Here is a 23,661-nt window from a genome sequence, read left to right on the forward strand (position 1 = left end):
GCCCGGGACCGTCCGCAGCCCCGGGGCTGGCAGAGCACCGATGCACTCACTCCTCCTGTGACTGTCCCTTCACTCTTCACATTCCTCTCCTCAGCCCCCCGTGCAGGACACAGGGGCCGTGGGGTTTGTCCAGTCTGGACGCCTCTGCTCTCCCCTTGGGGGCTGAGGCTGGGGCTCAAGCACAAGCGTGTCCTGCCAAGGGCTCTGGGGCTGCAGCCAGCAAGAGGCACCTGCCTGCTCCTGGGGTCACCCCCTCGTTTTGCCAGGGCCTGGCGAAGGTCCCCCAGCCCCCAGAGCTCCGTGCCTCTGGCGCGGGACGGCTGCGAGCCGAGCGAAGCCTCGGCTGCCCGAGCGGAGCCCTGAGCATCGCCGCTGCCGGGGCCGTCTCCCGCCTCCCACCTCCATCCCGCTCCTCTCGGCTGCCGCGGCCGCGCCAGGGCCTCCCGCTGCGGGGGAAAGCCATGATCGTAGCTTTCAGCATGTTCAATTACTGTCAGTTAATGATGATTAATTTACAATTAAGGGCCTCTAAAGGGTAGTGTGTGTGTGTTAAATAAATATTGATCTTTCATTTGTGGCCACAGATATATTACCCCAGTTACAGGAAAGGCTGCAGTGGCCAGAGCCGGGCTGCCTGCGCGCCCAGCCTCAGCGCGGGCAGAGCTGCCCCGCGGCGCCTCGAGCCGATGGGGTCTGACAGGAGACTGGGGGCTGCCTGGGGCAGGGGGCTTGGCCCAGCCGGGAGCTCTGGCTGCTCGGGGCTGGATGCGATCACCTCGCCCAGGGTGTTTAAGTATCGACTGCAATTGCTCGGTCCTGTTCCCACTTGCAGAAAGCGTGTGAGAGCAGGGGGGTGCTGGGAGCTGGCGCTTTTCCTCTTGCACGGCCCCTAATTGGCCTTGTAAAATAAACAAACTGTCCAGAGCCTGTTAGGGTTTCATTAACCGCCGGACAACTTAACGAACTCATCGCTGAATACACAATGCATTTTTCAGCCCAGTTTCAGCTGTGCTCTGGAGTCTTTCTGGCTGGCACGGCCACGCCACAGCCCGTGCACATGTGCCACAGCATGTGCTGGGGGGGGGCGGGTGCCCCCGGCATCCTCCCCAAAGGCACGGTCAGGAGCTGCGGCCGGCGCCCGGCGGGGTCTCTGGGGGGTCTTGGCAAAGGTGGCTGGGACGAGTGCCGTCCCCGCAAAGACGCTCGTTAGAGGCACCACGAGGGGATGAGCCGTGCGGACTCAGGGCTTTGCTTCCCAGCGAGCCCCCTCCCCTGTGTCACTGCCCCTCCTTGGTCTCCCTTGCCCAGCCAAACCACTCGGTGCCCATCTCCCAGCCGCAGCTCCTCCGCCAACCTGGGCTCTGGCCGTGCCCTGCGGGAGCCCTTGCTCAGCCCAGCGCCCGTGTGGCACAGCTCCTCGCCCCAGGCCTTGAGGCACAAGAATTGCCATCAGTCCAGCTGACTCTGATTTTCTCGTCCTGTCATGCATCTCCGTAAAGTTCTCTTTGTGTCAGAGTGTTTCCTGACACCTGTCTGACTTTTCTGTCTGTAATGAGCGCACTCTCCAAGATGTGTTTTTCTAAAAATCTTTTATCAGTTAGTTGTTAGCTATACAGCTCTCCCCATTTTCCAATTTTATCCGTTTTTAACTTGCATTTGTAACTGCTTTGTTGGGCAAGCAACGGATATCTGTGTGTTACCATGATTCACATCAAGATCCAGACAAAGCTCCTGGAGAGTCCCCTGCACAATGTACCACAGGGCCCTCCCAGGCCACCACCACGTAAAGCACGGCTGGAAATGAGAGGTAGGGCAGCACAAAGGGCCCCAAACTGAGGAACGAGCCCGAGCTGCCCTGCCTCTGGGTCGTGCCGCAGCTCCTGGCGCTGGGAACCACCACAGCGCGTTATGCTGGGAGAGGGTGAGGGAGACAGTGCAGGCAGAGGTAGAGCATAAAGACCAGGGACCAGCAACGGTTAGAAACATCTGCAAGAAACAGAGTCATCTCCTTTGTATTATTTTTCTCCAGAGACACAAATTTAGTGTAGTTGCTGCCGTATCATGCGTTGCTGCATCCCACAGGACAGCTGCGTGGATACAGCCGTCCAGGCAGAGGCTTTTGCAGCCATGCAGATCCATGTGGAAGGGTGTTCAGAGGCTCTGTGCGTCCTCCCACACATCAGGGAGTGACATCCACAGCCCTGAGGGTTTTTTTTCTTTAAATGCCTTCTGATTTCCCAATGCCTGGTGCTCAGGAGTCTAGAAAAACACCTAAACATGCTCCCAAATAAATGAGGGCCATTCCAGCAGGCACCAGAGCCAGCATGTCCGCAATGCTGGAGCTCAGTGGGGGTTTCCGCAGCACCACAGCACTCTTCTTTCCCATCTGGGATTCTTTTCCACACGTAGGTGATTCAGGAGGTGGGAACGTCATCCCACCCCACCTCCAGCCGTGTCCCAGGCACCTTCTGGGTGATCTCTGCTCCTTTTCCCCAGAACATTCCCAGTCACCATCCCCTCGCCAGGAGCTAGTCTCTCTTCTCTGCAGTGCATGTCTTGGAAGCAGGCTCACAAGAAGAATATTGTCTCCAGCTTCCTCTTTTATTTGAAGCATGTATTTAAAATGATGCTTTTGTTCCAAATGAATGAGTTGATTCATTCAGAAGTGCAGTTTCTGTTTTTGAATCAGCGGAGCTGTTTATGCTCATAGTGTCCATAAAACTGTTATTTTAGTCCTGACACTGATGCTTATGAATAAAATTTAGATCTCATTCAGAAGTACATTAGCTGTAGCTATTTGGCTTCTTGTTAAAGCATTAATTTTTATTGAGAAGACTACATTGCCAAGCAGCTCCTTCTGCATCTTGAAGCAAACTAAGTAACTCAGGGTATAGACTTCGGTAAAACCAAATTAGAGCACGTGTCCCACCCCATCCCACCCCAGTACCCTCGGCTCTAAACATCCAGTTTGTGGCTGGTTTTGTGCTGCTGCTGGATCATGGTGGGCACTTCCCAGTTACCCCAGGTGAACAGGGGAGGCTGGAGCAGATGTGCTGTTGCTCAGGAGGGGTTTGGGGTCTGCGGGAGCCATGGGTAAGCTGGCGCCACATTGCTTATTCATGACGGGCTGGATGTTGGGTGTACTGGAGCCAATTAGCTCTCCCATGTATTTATTGCACTTTTTTGCTTGAAGCAAGCTGTTAAATGTCAAAAATACTTTAGCATTTTAGCAGAAAGATAATTTTTTAATAGATTCCACCTACAAAAAGGAGCTGACTGGCAGAATATTAAACTCAGGGAGATTTATTTTTAATCCGTGCCTCCAAACAGCTTGAGATAACCATTTTTGCATCGCTCCTGGCTGATTAATACTGCTGTCCCTTGCCTGTCCTCCTCACTTGGTGCTGTGGCAGCTGTGGCCTCTCACATCCCATTAACCTTGTCTGCAGAAGGGACACCTGGCCAAACCGAAGAATTAGCTCTTGTAATTAGGAATGTAAACATCACACACTGCCTGCTAACATCCACATGTCCCACCCTGCCTTCTCCCCGTGCTCGTTAGGGCAGGATACCTCCAGCCGGGCTCTTCCCATCAGCAGCTTCCCACACACCAGCTTCCAATAGTTTCTCAATTAACAGGTATATAAACCCAAATCAAAGCAGAAGTAGCTTTGGTTCTTCAAGGACTGGTGTTGTGTCAGTGCTTGCTGTCCTAGGAAAGGGCCCCAGCGGTGTCTGCCAGGACTGTGTGGTAAGTCTTGTCCCTGTCCTTAGGGGGGTGAATTGATGCCCCTGACTTGTGGCTGGTACTGGCAGAGCAATAGTCTTGGCCAGTGTGACATTTACATCCTGGCTCTGTGAGCTGCTGGCACAGCACCAGGCCAGTGTGTTGGGTGTTTCCACAGCAAAGCTACCTGGGGTGACACAGGGATGTCCTCTTGCCACCTGCCTCTGGTCCTGCTAGGTTTAATTTTTAAGTGAAGTACTATCACTCTGTTCTCAGTGTCAGTAGTAACTCCTGGTGCTGGATGGAGCAATTAAGTCAGTGTTCATAATACAGTAGGTCCTGAAAATTAAGGTGACTTTATTTGTTTCTCGGTAATATAACGAGCTATTTTGAGTGATGCTAGATTTAATGGCTAAATCAATATGTGTATTTAGTGTTAGGCTTTATTTTAGCACTAAGTGACATGAGATAAGCAGACTTCGGGAGTGTTAATTGGTTTGTGTTTAGCATTTACACTAATCGGCGTGTGCAGTGCTGCCCAGGGCTCTTCAGCACTAGTAATTCTGTTTATCCAAACCAGGGATTGTTTACTCTATTGACTGGAGTGGCATCAGTCTGTTTTTTCACTTACTTGAATGTTACACTGCATGTGTGAATTTAACCGAGCCCTGGCTAAATCTAAGCTGTGCTGCGCATGGTGTGTATGTGTATGGGGAAGAGATGGCTCAACAAACCCTGAAGAAAACAAAACATTAACAGGCACCTGTGCTGACAAAGTCATTACGGGGAGACTTCACTACTGCAGGTAAACAGCATTTATTTTCCCTTCATGGCTGGCATATCTCTCTGCCCTCATTTCGAGGGTGTGCATGAGGGAAGATGAGCCCGTGTTCCCCCTCCCAGCACACCCCCTGCCGCAATCAAGACCGAGCTCCCGTCACTCCATTTGTTGGATGAATCCCCCAGCCCTGCCCGGCGTGTCACCGCGCTCTGTTCTCATGACCCCCCCCCCAGGAGATGGGGTTTATCCACGGAGGTGTCTGGGCTCTGCTGCCCAGGGAGGGATCCTGCCCGGCTCTGCTGGGCGGCCTGGCTGCCGCCTGCGGGCTCTCTCCCGGGCACAGAGGCCGATGATGTGCCAGAAGCCGCCTCCGCAGTTGTCCCTGAGCCGCCTGGCACTGGCGGGAGCAGATGTCTGGGGAAGAGCCCGCTGGAGCGTCCGAGAGCCAAGGCCAGTGGCAGCCCGGTGTGGCTGCCCTCAGAAACAGCCTGGCCGCTGCTGCGTTCCCATCGCCTGGCTCTTTTTTTTAATAGAGTTGCTTTTGGATCATTTAATTTTTATCCAAACATTTGCTTCCCAGCTGAGGTCTTGGAGAGCACAGCTCTGGCTGCCTGGGCCGGTGCTGAGCCCCTGGAAATAGAGCTGTCTGCCAGTAGCGCTGGCACCCTCCCCACTGCAGGAGCTGCCTCCGGGGCCGTTTGCAGGCTCCTTCCCTGCCGCAGCCCCCGTGCTCCCGCTGTCCCCCAGCCCCTTCCCCTCGCAGGGCACCGGGGGCTCATGCAGAACCTGCGGTGTTGATCCCCCAGCGAGGACTTTCCCCCTCAATAAGCCCAGGCCGCTCCTTCTCCTGGCTGCTCTGAGCTGTACTGAGAGGCGGAACAAGATGAAATCCCTTTTCTTTTGCAAAGTGCTGCTTTATTGATTTCTGCCCAACAACCCCTAACTGGGCCGCCGTGCCCCTCCAGTGCCGCTGCCCAGGAGGGGAGCGGGTGGCTGTGCAGTGGGGGAGCGGGGGGACAGCCCCGAGTCGCTGTTATCTGGAGTTGCAGCAGCGTTTTGACAGTTCCTGAGATGGACGTTAAATCACTTCTGCGAGGGAGAGTGAAGGGATGTCACTCGGGCTCAGAGAGGAAGCTCTGCTGCACCGATTGCACTGACTGTGTGATCCGAGTTAGAATGAGAATCATAAATCTTGATTATTCTCTGTCTCAGCTGATTTGAACCAAATGCCTTGGACAGGGATATAGTTCACATCTCGCTGAAAACTGCAAAAAAACTGATTAAATGTACAAACTGATATAAATAGCACTCTATCTGTGTTAATGCCCAAACTGTCACTGCTCGGGGAGAGGATCCTGCGTGGATGGGGCTCTGTCCCAGCCCAGAACAGCTTCCTGGGTATTTTCAGAGGCAGCTCTCTCCCTGCTGCCATTTATTTGGGTACTTTGTTCCTGTGATGCTGGCTGTTATTATGATGCTGTCAATTACAGATGGCATCTCTGATTCTGATTGCACTTTGCTTACAATTAAGCATCCTATAGAAAAATGGAAATGCTGGGTCATTAACATAAAGTAATAATAAGGTAAACCATTCAATTATGGAGGAAAAAACATTTTGAATAATAAGGATATTGTATGCCTAAAAGACATTCACATGCCACTGTATTACCATTTTTGCATACATAATAAATGAACTTAAACCCCAAAATAATTGACAGAAGCAAATAATAAATAGCTGTTCCCTCGGCAGCAGCCTGGCTGGCATTGCTCCATCCTGGGGCAGAAGGGCAGCTCCTGAGTGGCAAGGGAGGAGGCTCAGGTCTGTGCTGTCACCCTGGCATGGGGCTCCTCTGATGCCAGGACCAAGGTGGTGCAGCGTCACCTCTCAGTGCCTCGCGGGTGCCCTGGGAACTCGGGAGCTGAGGAGCCAACTTGCCTCTGGGGCTGAGTGGGGAGAGTGGGGGCTGCGGGGAAGAGGGATGGGACAGTGGTGTTCATTGCTGCCCTGTAACAGAGACGGAGGGCAGCGGGGCTCTGCCCAGGGCACGGGCTGGATGCAAACACTGCCCCACTGTAGATTAAACAAGGGATATTGTGTTCTGGACAGCTGCAAGGTGAACGTGATGGGGAAGATCTGCCCCCCCAGTGTCTCTGTGGAGGGATTTGGGACTGGCTTTGCTATGTCCAGCATCCTCTGTCCTCTGAGAGCCTGCCAGCTCCCTGCAGGAGCCTGTCCTCCTTGCCCCGTCCTCCCCCATCGCTGCCCTGTGCTCAGCCCGGGGCCTGCAGGGACCCCCCTCGCCTGCAGCTGGGCATGGAAGGAGTAACGGCACCGCTTTGAAGGCACAGAAGGGCTGTGCTGGCCGTCTGCCTCTGGCCAGCCAGGAGCTCCTACGCAGCCCTTACCGGCAGTTTTGCGTCAGACTTTTCTGTGCCAGTGGGGCCAGAGTCCTCCCTTCCTCCGGCTGCCGGAGGTGCGAGAGCTCGGCAGCGGGATGTGTACAGTTACTTCTGTTATTCGACCTGTTCTGCAGATATCGCTCCTCCCTTGTCTCTCCATAACAATTCCCAGCCTTTTAGCTGTTGATGGCTCGCCTATTACTCTGGCACTGTGTTAGGATAACATCCAGATACATCTGAAGAGTGGAATTTATTTACTGTTTTTCCCTGAAAAGCTTTTAGCATGATACAGCAGCAGTGCTTTCACTTAGGCAGCCATTATTGTCAGGGTTTTTTTCCCGGTAGAAGTAAATTTTGCAGAAGATGAAAAAGGACTCCTCAGGATGTATAGCTCTGTGCTACTACATTTTAATATTCTATTTTTATGGTCTTCCTTCTCAGAAGGACCCATCTTTGGGAAACAGGAGTGAAGTGCCCAGTTGAGTCACATCAGTATTTAAAGTGAACTGGACTGTGTGTATAGCATTCTCTTCCTCAGCTGTATCTTTTCCATATCAGATTGGCTTTTCCAGGAACTGCAACATCAATAGCATGTATTATTAACAGGCTTGAAACTTCCACAGATACTACTTAGCAATCAGCAAGGCAAAGCGGGATGGGAGCGCTTCTGCTCGGGTGCCTGCCAGCCGTGCGGGGGGCAGGAGGACTTGGCCGGCCGTGTGTCCCCAGCAGCTGCCCACCTCGGGAATGGCTCTTCCCAAGCAGGTGGGAAGGGCAGCTCTGCCATGGCCTGCTGCCAACAAGGTGCCCTGGTCTAGTGTTCCGGAGAGGATTTCTGTCCTGCAAGCACAGGCTGATGCGTGCATCGGCCTTTCGTGTGTTCATGCCCGTTTTATCCGAGGACGGGCGGTTGGGCAGGCATGGCTGCAGCCCTGCGCCTGGCCCGAGGTTGCGGCGCGGACTGGGATGGCCGTGGCTGTGTCTGTGCACACCTCAGCCGGGCTCTCGCCGCTGCTTGGGCCTGGCACGCAGGGGAAGGGCGGAGGAGCCCCGTGCCCCTGCCCAGCCCTGCGTACCCACCCCTGCCCGAGCCGGGGAGCGGGAGCTGCAAGCGGCTGCAAACGGCTTTCCAGGCCTGTCCTGGGTGGTGACAGCTCTGCAGCGTGCAGTAGGTCTGGCCGATCTCAAAGTGAGGTTTGATCACTTGTATTGGGCATGTTTTTCACCCCAGCAGGTTTTCATCCTGCTGCAGCTGTGTTGGTACTTCCCAAGCCGGTGTAGGGAAGGTCTCCATGCTGCTCCCCTTCTGCTCTACCGCTGTCCGCAGTCAGCCCTGTACTGAGCACTGGGATGCGCATCCCCAGAGCCCAGCGGTGCAGGTGACACCCACGGCTTGACCACATCTTCTGAGCGGGTGGGGGAACAGCACTGGGGAGAAACAGGACCACTCCCATTCTTCAGAGGACCCACTTGACAGAGCAAGCTGCCCATGACTGAGACACGGGTATTGGGACACCCCAGGTTTTTCAGAGTTAATTTGTCTTTATTTGCTCATTAAATAGCTGCTGTGTGGTCCCCAAAGTGCCTGAACCCTTTCTGCAAGACCAAGCCTCCCACGAGTGTGGAGCTCAGCGCGGTTACCCGGAGTCCTCAGGGTGGACATGCTTCTTTCTGGGTTGGCTGCTTTCTCAGCCCCAGGATTTACACCAAGTCATGGACGTCCAGGTCTTTTCCCTTCTTCCTGTGACAGTGGAAAATGAATAAGCTAGCACTTGAGGGACTTGTATCTGTACGTGGAAGGGAAACCTGGACTCGGAACAGACCACCTTGTCTTGAACATCCCCAGTCAGAGGAGTCAGGGCTCTCCGCTGCCTGCCAGCAAGTCCCTGTTGCAGCACATGTGCGAGAGGCTGGGCACTCAGAGTAGCGCTGCTTTGCTGTAACTGTGATCAATATAGTAATTAAATCTGGTAGATGACACTGAGATATTCCCAGTGAATAGGATTGCTGAGCTTCTGTAGAGAACTGTAGTGAGGCTTAGTCAAAACAATTTTGACTGCAGTAGGGTTAGAAATACGCATTTCAGCCTTTTTCACAACCTGTTTCATGGCTGAGCACTGACCAGTGATAAATCTCACACTAAAATGGGAGCACTCGGGCCAGGTTTATCCCTGGTAAAACGATGTCATACTGAACATGTATCTCCATCCACGAGACTGAGGTTGCTTTGCACAGTCGAGGCAGGCGGTGCCGAGGGCTGTGTTGAGCCACCGGAGATGGTGGGGGCCGGCACTGGTGTGCCAAGTGCTTCCAGCGTGCCAGGAGCTTGCAGAGCTCTGGCGGCCGCTTCCGGGCGAGGTCAGGCAGCTGAGGAGTGAGCACACCCCTCTGCATCCGCCGGGGCTGCTGGTGACGAAGGGGGTGGTTAGGGGCACCCCGCTTTAGGGAGGCAGTGAAATTGCAGCAGCGCTGTCTGATCTGAGACTGCCCGGTTGTGTGTGAGCAGTGCAGTCAGATGGGTGAGGGATTTCAGCTCAAGGCAACAGCCGTATCCCAGAGGAGAACCACTTGAGGAAAGAACAGAAGAAAGCAAGATTTAGCATTAAGATCATAATTTCAGATTGCATTGTGCGAGCATCAACAATCTATATACATGAGCGTCTTTGGGGACACAATGCTGTATTAGCTATCCAAGCCAGCCTGAACAGCGAGGGTTATTTTTAATTGCAACTGAATGGATCTAACCTTGTGATGTCTGTTCACAAAGCATTGCTGGATTAATACAGGTTCCATAGTTGCTTCTGCTAAAAGACTTTAATGGATCAGCTTAGTTCTCTGCTCCATGATTATAGCATTCTTACCCGCCTATCATGCATGAGCCAGATGGTCCCAGTGAAATCAGAGCATATTTATATTTTTGTCTGCTACTCAGCCAGCTGCCCACTGATTTTGTTGCATAGTGGTAGGAGGAGAGGAGCCTTCCCGGGTGAAGTTCACCCACCTCTTTTCCTAGCCCCGGCATCTTCCCCACCTCCTAAAGTGCCTCTGGGGAACCATGGAAGGTTCTGGCCCCGGGGCTGTCTCGGAGGCTCACGGCAAGCCGTGGAGGGCAGCAGCGCAGCACCGTCTCCTGGCACAGATTCAGCCACTCCCCAGTGCGCAGGGGGATGTTTTCAGTTCTATTGGTGATGAGAGCCATTAAGAAGGTACAAGTACTAAAGAGATCCTGAGCGATGCCTATAAAACCTCTGAATCCCTGACAGAATCAATAGCGGGCTCTCAGGAGTAACTTCTTATCCAGGCCAACTTCAGCACATGCCAATGAGCCGTTAAAGATTTTGCATTTTGTGGAGACACAGAATCCTTTTCATTGCGATTGTTGTACTCTAGACTGGGCGAGATGATGAAAAATCACATTGGAAATAGACTGTACTCCAAAGGCATTTTCCCTGGCGTCTGGGAGAGCGGCTCGAATGATGCTCGTGGGCAGCATCCTTGCTCTTGACGTGTGCCCTGCCTGCACCGTGCCGGAGGGGGGGCCTGTCCTTTGGGGACAAACCCCTCTGGCCATGTCTGCAAGGAAAGCAGAGGTGGAGCAGGAAAGGGAAGGAGGGTGCAGGGGAGCTGTGCCCCATGGAATGGAGGAGCCGGGGCCAGCACCTGGGCTGCAGCTGAGCCTCGGCCATGTCCTGAGCTGTTTGGTCAGTCCCCGTGCAGGAGCTGCGGGGGGCTCAGGCCCGGCGTCCCGCTGCTCACGCTTCCCTCCTCTTGGATAACTTTGCTATTGACACAATTTCCAATTCGGCACTTCAGTTACCGTAGCAACTCGATGCTGCTGTTCTCTGATCAGATCGGCTCGCAGTTAGTCAACACGGCGCTGGCACCTGCGTTGGTATGGCAACTGGGGACCCTTCTCCATCCCGCTGACACTGCTGTCGGGGTATGGCTGCAGGTGGCCCCGGGGGGAGCGGGCAGGGCAGCGGGAGCACAGCTGGGCCTGTTGCAGGGTGACGAGACGCTCCCATGCCCCGGCTGCTCCTTGTTCCCCCAGCTGCAGCAGGGCCGGGGCTGCTCCCTGCTCTGGCTGTCGTGTCCCGGGTTCGAAGTCCTGTGCGCCCTGGGAGGGAGCAGCTCAGCAGGGACGTGGCTGGCACGGAGCGAGGAGTGTCCTTGCGATCTCAAACCGCCCCTCACGAGAGCATTTTGCACAGACACCGAATGGCTTTGCAAACTCGGGGACAAGGGAAAGCTGCTTGTCTTGGAGAGGGAAACCCATGGCCCCAGGCAGCCCTTAATTCTGGGTATTGCAAGAGCTCAAGTCACAGCGAAGGGTGGTTCACCCCCTTCTCCCACAGCCACCACCTTCTGAACCATTAAACTCTTTCAGTGAGTCTCCCGAGGGAGAGTTGTTTTGCTTTAGCCCCAGACTGAACTGGCACCCACTTTTCTGAAAGTGCTTTACAATTTGCGTTTAATGTTTTTTAACAGACATGTGCAAGCCATTTGAATTAAAGCAGTATGAATCTATTAGGCAGCGACAGATGCAAGTTTTGTGTCTCTTATTAGAAGGGATTGGATTCTGAGGTTTAGTGATGTGCAAAGGATTGGACTTTGGTGAGATTAAAATTATTTTCAGCGTTAAGCGCAATATTTCTAAGCTAATGCACTCAGTCTTGAATATAGATTCACAGACCAAAAAGATTATAAAACATTAAACCTATGTAAATTCAGCTGTAAATTTATGTTTGAACAAATTCAACAAGAGATTTGACTTGGGGGCTTACAGCAAATAGGTTCTGCTTTTAATGCGTATTGCAGTCTTCAGTTGCAATGCCATTCTCCCCTTGAAAGTCCCACGCCTGCTGAATTACTGGCAGGTCACAGTTGACAGCTCAAGCAATTATACCGGAATGTGTTAATAATAAAAAGGAAAATTACTTCATGTTTGTCTTTCAGAAGACAAAAGCAGATGTTTGCTCCACCCTGAGGAGCAGCAGAGATGAGCTCCACGGGCAGGTGACACGGTTGCAGCACCTGGCCATTGCCTCTTTCGGATAGCGATCGTTCAAAGCCACGTCCTCCTCTGTGGTTCTCCAAGCCCTGGGAGTTGCTGTGAACTTTTTTCTCTTGTTGAGAACATGAAAATACAGTTAACAAAGGCTCCTTTTGAGTGGGATTTCAGGAAACCTGCAACATCGTGAACAAGCTGCCTACACAGAGATAAATGACAGCTGTGACTGAAGGAATAAACAAGATAATCTGGATTTAAATAAACCACAAGGGGATTTTGGCAACATGCAAATTCACAAATTTATAAAATGTATCCTTTGAAAATAAAGAGCTTGTCTGAAGCCAGCAGTTAAGAGCAATTACTACAGCACATTTTCCCAATGCGGGTTTAGAGCTGGCCTTTGCCACGGACCAGAGACCAGGAGCCTGATGTGCTGCCCATCACTGCGCAGTGGCTGGGGCCATTTTTATGTACAGAGCAAAAAACCATGAAGAAGCAACAGCAGCGAGTCGCTGGTGTGACCGGGGAGCTGCAGGAGCAGTGGGGGTGCTGGAGGGGGGGCACACAGAGCTGCCTGGCCCTCCTCAGCCTCCAGGCCACAAGGAATGAATGGGAAAGCAGAGAAATATCAAAAGCCCAAGTGAGCACCCAATAATACATATTTGATCATCTGCTTGGAGGACCAGGTAATTCCTGGAGCCAAGCCCAGGAATGGCAAGAAAAGTTTCATTTTGACGTTGCACAGTGCAGAGATGCCACTACCAACAAGCCTGGGGAAATGATGCTGCTCCCTGTCACTGAGCGACAGAGTCATTAAGGACGGAGTGTGGTTGAGCTCCCTCCAGCACTTGCTGTCACTGCCCCTCCTTTTCCAGGTGGGTAGCGATGGAGGCAGAGGAGGGGTGGGCAGGGGGTAGAGACCAGCGCAGGGCCGTGGGGAGCTGTGTCCCATCCCAGCGCTTCCCCCTTTGTCGGGCATGGCCAGTAGCACGGTGCTGCCTCGTCATCAGCCGGCCCGGCATCGAAAGGGAAAGAAACGCTGCAAGAAAAGCCAAAGCGTGTCCCGGAGGCCACACAGTCCTCTCCGGGAGCAAAGCCCGGGCCCAGCACTGCAGTCTTGCGGAGGAGAGTGGCCGGAGCTGGCTAGCATTCCCTTGGCACGCGTGCCGTTAGGGCAGAGCGCGTGGCAGTGGCTCTGTGAAGGTTGACTGCTCTGAGGAGTGTTCCCGCCATGCCACAGGCTCGGCTGCTCCAGGTTTAAGACCCTCGTTATTCCCAGCAACAGGAGCTGGCGGTGCCGTGTGTCGTTCTCTGCCGTGCACTCGGCAGCAGCTACTGCGTGCAGCGGGACGCACTGCCGGTGGGGCTGACGGGCTCCAGCCTCCTCCAGCGCTGCCTCGGCGGAGCTCAGCACGGCTGTCTGTGTGCCTGCCCGGGAAGGCAGCACCTGGAAAGTCACTGAAACAAGGCAGAGTCTGAGAAAAAGCGTTTCTGCATGTGCATCCCAGAGCTGCAGTAGTTCTGGCACTCTGCAGGGCCAGGGGTGTTTCGAGGACACACTGCAGCTCCCAGTGTTAGCCTTAAAACTGCACAGCAAAAGCTGAATCTGCTTTTCCTCCTCTTTTCCTTGATCGCTACTTCCCTGCTGTCTCTCCTCAGTGCCAACCTATCTATCCATTTCTCTTTATTGTGCATGGAATTAAACACAGTCCTTAAATGTGGCAACACTTTCAGATTATTAGCTCTGCAATTTCTTGGCTCCTGTTTATTGTGATAACATCATCTGAAGGGGCCGTTGTAATTAATAGTTAGTTCGTGCTTCTTTTTATAAACCCCTGGTGTGTTTGTTTTATACTTGAACATCAGCCATTACAACTTGCTTCCAGTGTATTGTCTGAAGTGTCCCCACCACAGAGAAAAAGCTTAGAGGTTTGGGTTTTGGGTTTTTTTTTTGCAACAGCTTATTGAAACCACAATTTAATGTAAAAACTAAGGACAATATTAAAGCCAAGATAATCGTCTTGCCCTGACCCTAGAGCAGAGGGGACCAAAATCTCTGTTCACAGAACTGTCTGTGGAGGGCCTATTGCTGCAGCACAGCGGTGCCTGGAGGAGAGGGAACCCCGCTCCCGGCTGTCACCCTGCCCCTGCCAGTGGCGGGATGGGCAGCAGCGGCAGCGTGGGTGAAGGAGAGCAGCAGTCCTGCCCCTGCATTCTGATTAATTTTCATCTCTTTTTAAGAATTGTCATGCAGGCAGCTCGCAGTGCTGGGGAGATGCTGGTTGCGGGGAGCAGGAGCAAACAGTACAAATACATCAGGAACACCCTCCGGTCTGATTGTGCAGGCAGAGCACCAGCACAAGGGGCGGGGGCCCAGCCAGCCCCCAGTTGCTCTGAGCTTCTAGTCTGAGAGTCCACAGGCACTTATTTGCAGAACAGCATCTTGTCGGCTGGGAGAGAGACCAGATACCAAGATGTATTACAAAAAAACCCCAGAAGCTGGTGGCTGTGGCTAGACCAATTACCGTTGCTCACACTCGGCTGCAGTGTGGAGTGGTGTTAACTAACCCCAGGAGCCCCCCGGAGCCCCCCGGCCCCCCCGGCTCTGTGCTGCAGTGTGCTGGTGGAGGCTGCGCTCGGGTGGGCCGGGGCAGGTCTGGCTGTGCTGTGCGCAGGGTCAGAGCAGGCAGTGGCAATGGGCCCCTCGAGCCCTATTGTCTGAGAGTCCATCGCTGGAGTCCAGCAGAGCTTTTAGCATCTCCTAATTGCTACGCTTTGACATCTGACAGCCTGCTGCATGCTGCTGGCTGCCTGACTCAGAGGAGCCTACGCCAGCGAGTTCTGCCTGGGCTGGTCCCTGCTCCTGCTCCCACAACTGCAGGGGGAAACAGCTTGTCCCGGCTGAGGCAGCACCAAGCGCGCGGTGCTGCTGCGGGGGTGTGGGGCAGCTGAACACCGTGGGGTGACGGGGTTTGGTGCTGGCCTGGCGCTCCAGCGCCATTTGCAAGGTAGAAGGACTTTTACGTGCTGCTCCTTCTCCCCTTATACAGGCGGCTGCTGCCTCAGCTTCACCCTCCTCACTCAGAAATCAGAGCTGCCTCTTCCCGTATCCTGTAGTGCCACATGCGACGGGTTCATGGGTTCACTGCAATCCTGCTGGTCCAGGCTGAGCCTCTTGTCCCAAAGCGCTGACACAAGCTCCCAGCAGCAGGAGCAGTAACGACAGCCCCGGGTCAGCCTCCCAGAGCGTCACCCCCATTACCAGCTCAGGACCCAACATGCCCCTGGCCTGGAAGGACAGTGTTGGGAGAACCTGTCGTGAAGGGAGACCTGCAGTGTTCCTGTGGGGAGCTGGCACAGGAGCATCGGAGCCGGTACAGCCCCTTCAGGCTTTACCGTGGTGTAAAATGAAGGTTGGGATAAAGCGAGAAGGCAGAGAGCTGCGTTCTCCCATCCTCGCGAAGCAGGACAGAGTCAATACAGAGCTGGCACAAAGGAGAAACACTGCCCGAGCACCGAGGGACAAGTCTGAGGACCCTGTTGCTGCTTGATGTCTTTAAGCACAGAATTTCGCAAGACACACAAGGGACCAGACACCTCTGTGCATGTTAACCATGTCTAAAGTTGCCATTAACTACAGAGATTGGGAAGAAATATTAAAACTTTCTGCTTCAGGACTTCATTAAATCTTGAGTGGTTGGAATCAGGAGGAAAGGAGCATGGGCAGAGAATCCCATAGCTGGCGGAGAGATCCTCGGCCCTTCCTGGGGGGTTCCCGTTACTGACGGGTGTCAGACAGGCTGTGGTACCGCTGCCCTAGGCACTGGCCGTGCTGGTGCTCTGGGGTGCTGTTAGCACAGGACAGCAAGCAGCAGGGTAAAACATGGTCTGCAGCTTGTGATAGTATCCCTTAAAAAGGAAATGCTTACAAATTACTAGCTATAACTGATGATAAAATAACTATTTTGTGGAGCAAGGAACAGAAGAGTAACACATTGATTTTGGTAATTAATGGTTCAATAGAAACCTGTTCTGGGAGCGCCCCAGGCAAAGTCACTGGATTGGCAGTGCCTTTATTCCCTGGTCTCAGTTCTTTCCCTCACTCCGCCACCGTGTTCTCCCAGGCCCATGGTGCAGCCCCAAGGACAGCCACAGGCGCTGGCTCCCCCATGCAGGCTGCCCCTCTTCTGGAGGCTACTCGGGGCTGGGGGCTCAGTCTGTGCTCAGTGCTCATCCCAGTGGGGCTGGAAACCACTTCCAGCCGCTGCCAAGGCCGGTCCCTGCCAGAGGAGGGGCACTCCCCCTCCTCAGCCTCAACCTCGAGAGCAGCCGCAGGGAGCCCCCAGCAGCCCCCAGCCCCCTCCTGGCTCAGCTCCCAGCTCTCCTCCTTCCTTCCACTGCTCTGTCACATCAGGACCAAGACCCAGTTTCTGTGCAGAAATTTTAGCATTTCAGTTCCAAGTTTGTTAAGCAATATTTTAAAAAAACCCCATCAAACAGGAAATTTTACACAGCCACGCTTATATTTTGTGGGCAGCGCAGAAAGGCCTGGTGTGTGTGTGTGGCGGCCAGCGAGCGGGACTGTGCAGCGGGGACACGGCTGCGGTGGGTCACGTCCTGAAACGGAGGGTCAGCCACTTCCAGAGACGTGCTGCTGAGCGAGGGCGATTTCTGTGGGGTCAAGCACTGGTCAGAACTGCACAGAGACTGAGAAGTCGGGTGAGCCCCAGTGCAGCCCCGGGGGTTTGAGGGATGCCCGTGCAGGGTTGGTCGCCAGCCGCTGCTCCCTGCAGCCGGTGGTGCCGATGCCCAGGTGGCTGCTGCCCTCAGTCCCTGATCACGCTGTGGCCCTTGCTGTGATGTGAATAGCTATAAAAGATGCTTCCTTCCCACAGGGCTGTTAAATCCAGGTGCTGGATCCCCCCCAGGAAAGCCAGTCTGTAATTCTGCAGCATCTGCAGTCCCCGAGTGCTTGCATCGCTCTTAATTTGTTCAGGCTTTTCTTAAAGGAAAAATACCTCAAGATGCATCATTCCAACTGATCCTTGCTCCCTGCGTATCACTGCTACGCAATGGCTGATGCAAGGCAGGGCCAAGGCACCGAAGTGCTCTGGGCAGAAATGGGACTGCAGACACCCCACCGTGCTCTGGGGAGCTGCAGCCCTGCTCCCCTACAAACCCCCATTGCCAGGACTCAGATTTTTCAACAGGGAAGATGCTGACTGCAGGAGACAGGCAGCCACAGGACCCTGCTGACCTCTTCACCCAAAAATGCTGAAGGCACGAGCAGCCTCAGACCCACCTTTGCTCTTGCCTTGCCAGGAGACCCAGCACCTCCTCCAGCACCTTGGCAAAACAAGCCCGGCTGGATGGATGTGCAATGAGCAGTAAATCCTCAAATTACGGAGAGGTTTAAAGCAAGCTGATGCATTTAGCCAGTCACAAATATGAGGCGACACTGACAGGCAAATGTAGCTGGGCCTTCCCTGACAGCCACTTCTGCTTGCAGACTTCAGCTGCGTAATTCCTGAAATGGCTGTTTCCTGGGGCTCGGCGGTTTGACGTCAGCATCGCTGCGGTCGCCAGTGCCCAAGGTGCTCTTACAGAACCATTTCCAGCCTATTCACATTGTTTCCTCGCCATATGTTTGTACTAAAAATAGTTGCAATATGAAGGGATAATCCTGCCAGACCTGAGCATCACCATCCTCCGTGTCTGCTGCAGAGGGCCTGGCCTGAACCTCACGTGCTTGCCGGGGGCCATGACACCGCTCCAACTTGTGCCTCCGGCAGCAGCACGTCAGGCACCGTGTCTTTGGGGCAAATTAGCCAGTGACAGGTTAAACGAACTGGGCACCAGTATTTGAAAAGTTTAAGATAAAAATATTGTTGAAACACACTGAAGAAGCACGTAACACTGCGCTGGTAAAACCTTTGAGCAGGGGAGGGGTCGCTGCCAGCGTGGGGTCACTGCTGGTGTGAGGTCACTCCCGCGGCTTTCGGGATCCAGCCAGGTTCCCTCTGGGGCCTCTGCACTGCAGATGATGTCCGGTGCCGGAGCAGAGCCTGGTGGGGCAGGGGCACGGCGGCAGGGCTGGGGCTGGCCACGGCGTGCGCGGTGGAGGGGGTCGGTGCCTGGCTCGTGGCGCTGCCCTCCAGCCGCCCCAGCACCCGGCGGCTGAGGAGGTGTGAGCAAGGCTGGGATGCTCTTGCAGGAGACATCATTTAATACCTTCCAGCTTGCTATGATAATCTTTAACTGGGGGCAGCTGGGACAAGCATTTACCTCTTCATTTTCTTAGATATAAATGCTATCTCGCTGCAGTTTCATTTTACAATATGGTAATATGCTATCCAGGAAAGTCTTGCTACATGCTAATTTATCCAGTAGGCAAATTCCTTTTGGCTAATAAAAGTGCTTGCACAGGAAGCTCAAAACCCAGCAGCAATTAATTATTGACAGAGCATGTGAATTAGAGATAAAAGAAAAGTCATTCTTTCTCACACACAAGATAGTAAATAAATTTAATTATTGTACTAGAAGCAAGGGATCTTATTCTGTATTAAGTTTTATTAGCTGAGACATTTAAAAGCATGTCATCATAACAAAAAGGTCTTGTGTAATCCTAACTGCACCACTCTGGTACAAGGCTCTGAAGTGAATAGGCTTAATTGAGCAAATGGAAGCAGATGGCTTGCTGAACAGACAGGTATTGTACAGGTTTATTGTCAATTAACTTTTGTCTACATATGCCTATGGCGAATCGGCTGTATAACGTGTTACTGAGGCCGATTAACACTTCAGGCACCCACCGTGTCCAGGGTCCAAGAAGAAACAAAGCCAGAAGTGCTTTGGTCCCTGGGGCCGCTGGTGGGGCAGCCGCCCTCCTCTGGAACATCCAGGAGGGACGCCGAGGTGTCCATCCCTGCCTGGCCCTTGCTAACCACCCCTCCTCTGCTTCTGCACAGGAACGTGATGCCCAAGACGCTGGACGGCCAGATCACCATGGAGAAGACCCCCAGCTACTTCGTGACCAACGAGGCCCCCAGGCGCATTCACTCCATGGCCAAGGACACGAAGCTGATCGTGGTGGTGAGGAACCCGGTCACCCGGGCCATCTCGGACTACACGCAGACACTCTCCAAGAAGCCGGAGATCCCCACCTTCGAGGTGCTGGCCTTCAAGAACCGGACCCTGGGGCTGATCGACGCATCCTGGAGTGCGATCCGCATCGGGATCTACGCCCTGCACTTGGAGAACTGGCTCCAGTACTTCCCCCTCTCCCAGATCCTTTTTGTCAGCGGTGAGAGGCTCATCACTGATCCGGCCGGGGAGATGGCCAAGGTCCAGGACTTCTTAGGCCTCAAGAGGATTGTGACAGAGAAACATTTTTATTTTAATAAAACCAAGGGGTTCCCCTGTCTAAAGAAGCCAGAGGACAGCAGCGCTCCCCGGTGCTTGGGCAAGTCCAAGGGTCGAACTCACCCCAAAATAGACCCAGACGTCATCCACAGACTGCGGAAGTTTTACAAACCCTTCAATGTCATGTTTTACCAAATGACAGGCCAAGATTTCCAGTGGGAGCAGGAAGAAAGTGATAAGTAGAACCACAAAATCGGGAAAAAAGTTATTTTCTTTTGAGATGCAAATCTTCATTAGAGACCCAAAACTCACTCGGGGCTGGAGGCTCAGCCTTGTGAGCGCAAGACTCTTGCGCTGTCAGGGTTGCAGCCAAAGCCACCCCGCGTTTCCAGCTCTGAAACCTTAGTGGCACGTCACCTCGCGTTGCACTTGGGCTCTTCCCACCATGACTCTGAGGGGTCAGGGGTGGGTGGGAGGAGGAGGAGGAGGAGGCAGAGGGAGCGGGGCTCCTCAGGGCGATGGGATGCTTCATCCTGACACTTTGCTGCTGGTGTCCCCCACACAACCCCGCAGGCAGGGCCAGCACCTCCTGCCGCAGCCAGCTGGGCGCAGGGTGGCTCACAAAACCCAGCAGCACTGGGACAAACCCATAGGTGTGATTTCTCCTGCCCTGGCTTTTAGTTTTGCCCAGACAGCAGCATCAGATCTGGTAAATTCAGGATACGTGCATTCAGATGCACACTGGTATTTGTGTGTGGAAGGAATAAAGCCAGTTATGCTGCAAAGGAACTATGTACAGAAACTTCATTTGCACCAGACGTTTCAATTACCTGTTGCACTAAAACTAGTATTTACCAAGTGCCACAAAACACCTGGGCGCAATTCTCCTCCAACTGGTGGGTGTGTCATCTCCACTGTTGGAAGAGAGTCGTTCCTGCTTTGCTGGGATGCTCAGTGAGATCGGAACCGGGGCCTCCCGCAGACCCCCCCCCGGCTCCTCCTGGCAGCCGTACTGAGGACCGTGCCAGGCGCCCGCTCGGAGCCAGCCGGGGTCTCCCCACCCAGCCGGGCCGCCAAGGCACAGTGTGGAGCCCGCATGGGCAGCACCTCCCGGTGAGGCCACATTGTGCCCTGCTCGTGCTTTGGAGGGAACCGAGGGGGTGACTGCAGGGCAGGGCGGGGGGACAGCCCCAGCGGAGGGTCTGGGCAGCGCTGAGCCTTGGGGTCCCTGGCACTGCCCTTCATTTACACCTTGAGAACAAGATCTCTGCTGTGTGGGGTTGACAACCAGGTTTGCAAAATGGGAAGCAGCCTTCATCTTTACTTCAGAATTACAAAAAAGCGATTAATTCCCAGTGTGAGCACTGCTCTGCGCAAAGAATGTGTGCTTTCTAGTGGAAATGACCACATCGACCACAGTTGTAAATCCTGGTAGAAACTGTAGAATAAACCCATATCCCACCTGGAACCTCCAGCAGTGTGATGAGAGCTGCGTGCTAGAAGCAGCGGAGCCGCCCAGCAGCACTTCGGCACAGCTGCCCTGTTTCCATCTCCATTACTGAGAGGAAAACAGTAAGCGAGGGAACAAAAGGAAGAATGCAGAGCTACTGTTGCTGAAATGCTCCCTCCGCATGGGTGATTTCTAAGGGCACTCAAATCTTGCTGGCCGTGTTCTTTGTTTTAATGAGTGGTAAGGCTGTGTCCCGGTGGAGCGTAGCTGGTGCGAGTGCCCATCCAGGGGCAGGTCCCTGCCTGTCGGAAAGCAGCAGAGATGCTGTGTGAGATCTCTGTGGGAGGACCAAGACTCAGTTTTGATTAAGGTGGCAAGAAATCCCCACTGATCCAGCTAACCAAATGAAATCACTGTTACGTTGGGTAACAAGCTGAACCTGCTTTGGGTTTCATGGCCTGTCGTGTGGTTCATTACGCCATGAAGTGGTGCTGGTGCCTTGGATTGGATGAAAAAAGAGCTGAAGCCATTTAGAAAATTTACATCATGGGCCATGCTGGAGGGGCACCGCAAGGTCTCTGCTAACGTCATGTCAGTTCCTATTAGCCTGATTAGATTTAAAAACAGCTCTCGACACAACACAGATTTTCACAGACCCACAAATCCCCAAATTATTACATGGAAATTGGAAGTATGTAATAGGAATAATTTTACAGTGTTTCACACGTTATTAAAATCTCAGAGCAGCTCCTAAGTGAAAACTGTTGTTACACAGTTTGGTGCAAGCTGCTCGATGGATTCAGTTGGAGGATGAGGGGCTCATCGAGGCCCAGTGTCCGGGCTCCTCAATGGAGGGATACCCAGAAATTTTTGCCCATTCCCAGTGTGCTGCGGCCCTGACACTGCGGGGGGCTGACCCTGATGGGGCTGAGCGGAGCCTGCAGAAGCAGGACCGGTGGCCCTGGGTGCCTGTGGAAGGGCTTGGCGCCGGGGGGATGCCATCCCAGCTGCAGCATGGCCGGGAGCCGGCAGGCTGGCTGTGGCCACCAGTGTGGCCTTGCCCATCGCCTCCGTGGCCAGAGCTTGGATTCTCTCAGTCTTCACCCACAGCTTAACCAGGAGCCGTTGAGCGTGAAAGAGCCCCTGAGACCCCCATCCCCTCCCAGAGGGTCTCCCTGCCCACTCCAGCCTTGGCCTGGTGAGGTGTGAGCGCTGCCCCAGGGCAGCTCGGACCGGCTCCTCCCGGCAAGAGCCTCCAGTCCCTGACTGCCATCAAGGCCCTGTCACTCTTCTTGTGCCCCTCGCTGGAGGGACAGGGGATCCGAAAATGTGTTTGAGAATTACAACCCAATGAGCATCCGTTAGGGAAGTCAGGGCGTGCGGCTGGGCTGGGCTGGAGCATCCATCCTGCAGTGGGCTGAAGCCCAGTGGTGCCTGGAGCAGGGGTCCGGGGCAGGGCACAGCTGGGCCCCCAGCAGGGACCACCCCATGGTTTACAGACGCGGCCGGGCCGGGGAGGTGCTGGGCCTGCCCCTGCTTAACCCGCCTGCCCCCGAGTCCCGCTCCCATTCTTTCTGCCATATATTCAGAGGTTTATTTTTTATATCAGTTTGGGAGGAGCTGCCGAGCGCCCAGCAGGAGAGGAGGCCCCGCTCTTCCTCCCCTGCGCAGCTGCCCCACGGACACCGACCACCCGGCACGGAGGGACGGGCCTCCCGGGACCCCCAGGATCCCCAGGTGCCACCGGCCCCTTCACAGCGCGGGAAGGGAGCAGGGATGTGCCAGTCACCCTGGGCACGGGCTGGGGGCTCGGGCGGCACCGAGGGGGCCTTGGGGGGGGGGTTTATTCTGTTTTCTGTTTTTCTGAAATGCACCCCGTGTCTGCCGTGCTAATGCAGGGGCTTGACAGGGGAATTATTTTCTATCTGGCCGGAGAGTGGCCTGCCAAACGAGAGTCAGGTTAATAACACTTTTTTTTTTAACTATTCAAATGTCAGCATTAGAATACACAGGAAATTGAATTTTGTATTTGATTTCAATTAGCAAAGCATAAATTATATTTAATTTTATACACAGACTGGGTGATTCATTGTTCTGGAAAAGCTGGTACTTTATGGTTCAGAGACTGGAAATGGAGAGTGAGTCTTTTCTGAAACCAAACTGCTGTGCTGTTGCCTCCTCCCAAACGTGTCTCTGTCTGTCGGTGTCACTCTGTACCTGAACAACATGAAAATCCTGAACTGAACACTTGAACCCACAGCACTAAACAATAAAACGTTGTAGCAGCTGCATTTCTCTGTTCCATTTCTCCCGCCCCCCCCAGCAGCACCAACACCCTGTGGGCAGCAGACCCACCGGTGCCAGAAGGGCTGGGGGAAGGCACATGCCACAGCCAGGACCAGGACCAGGACCAGGACTACCTGGGCCAGCACCCATCCTGCAGGGTCCCAGGCACGGGGGAGTTTCCAGCCCATTGGGCACCATCCCAGAGATGTCCTGCATGGGAGCAGCTCGGGAACCCATGGAGAGCATCCTCCCCCCACTTTCCTGTGAAGGCAGGGACCAGCCACCAGCCCCCAGACCCAGGACTGCCTCAGTGGGGGATGGCAGGACGTGCCCCTGCGGCGGGGGACAGCAGGCTTGTCCCTGCAGTGGGGGACAGCTTTCCTCATTGGCCTCACAGCTCAGGGTGCACCTCCCAAGGTCACAAAGTACAAGTCCCTGAGCAATGCCTGGGAAGTTTCACTTGCTGCTGATTAAGGATAAATCAGTGAATAATAAAAGAGGAGAGAGGGCTGGCTGCCAGGCAAAGAAATTAGAGGGAAATTTTTTTTATCTTATTTTGTGTGCACGATTTCCTGCTAGTTTGAAACAAGCTATTTCACAGCACGGTCCTATTGTGTCATCTGATAAAAACCACTGAAAAACTT

At 53.9% G+C, this 23,661-nt stretch overlaps 1 protein-coding gene across 1 annotated transcript in view; it reads left to right on the forward strand.

Moving 5' to 3' along the window:
- HS3ST4 (heparan sulfate-glucosamine 3-sulfotransferase 4) overlaps positions 1–19,713 on the forward strand; it is a 60,680-nt gene extending 40,967 nt beyond the window's left edge. The window contains exon 2 of the mRNA XM_074840894.1: positions 18,888–19,713. Within this exon, the coding sequence (XP_074696995.1) occupies positions 18,888–19,524 (637 nt within the window). The 3' untranslated portion in view covers positions 19,525–19,713. The remainder of the gene's footprint in view (positions 1–18,887) is intronic.
- The last annotated feature ends 3,948 nt before the right edge of the window (positions 19,714–23,661 follow it).

This window comes from Strix aluco, chromosome 15, assembly GCF_031877795.1.
Source record: "Strix aluco isolate bStrAlu1 chromosome 15, bStrAlu1.hap1, whole genome shotgun sequence".
Classification (NCBI taxonomy): Eukaryota; Metazoa; Chordata; class Aves; order Strigiformes; family Strigidae; genus Strix; species Strix aluco.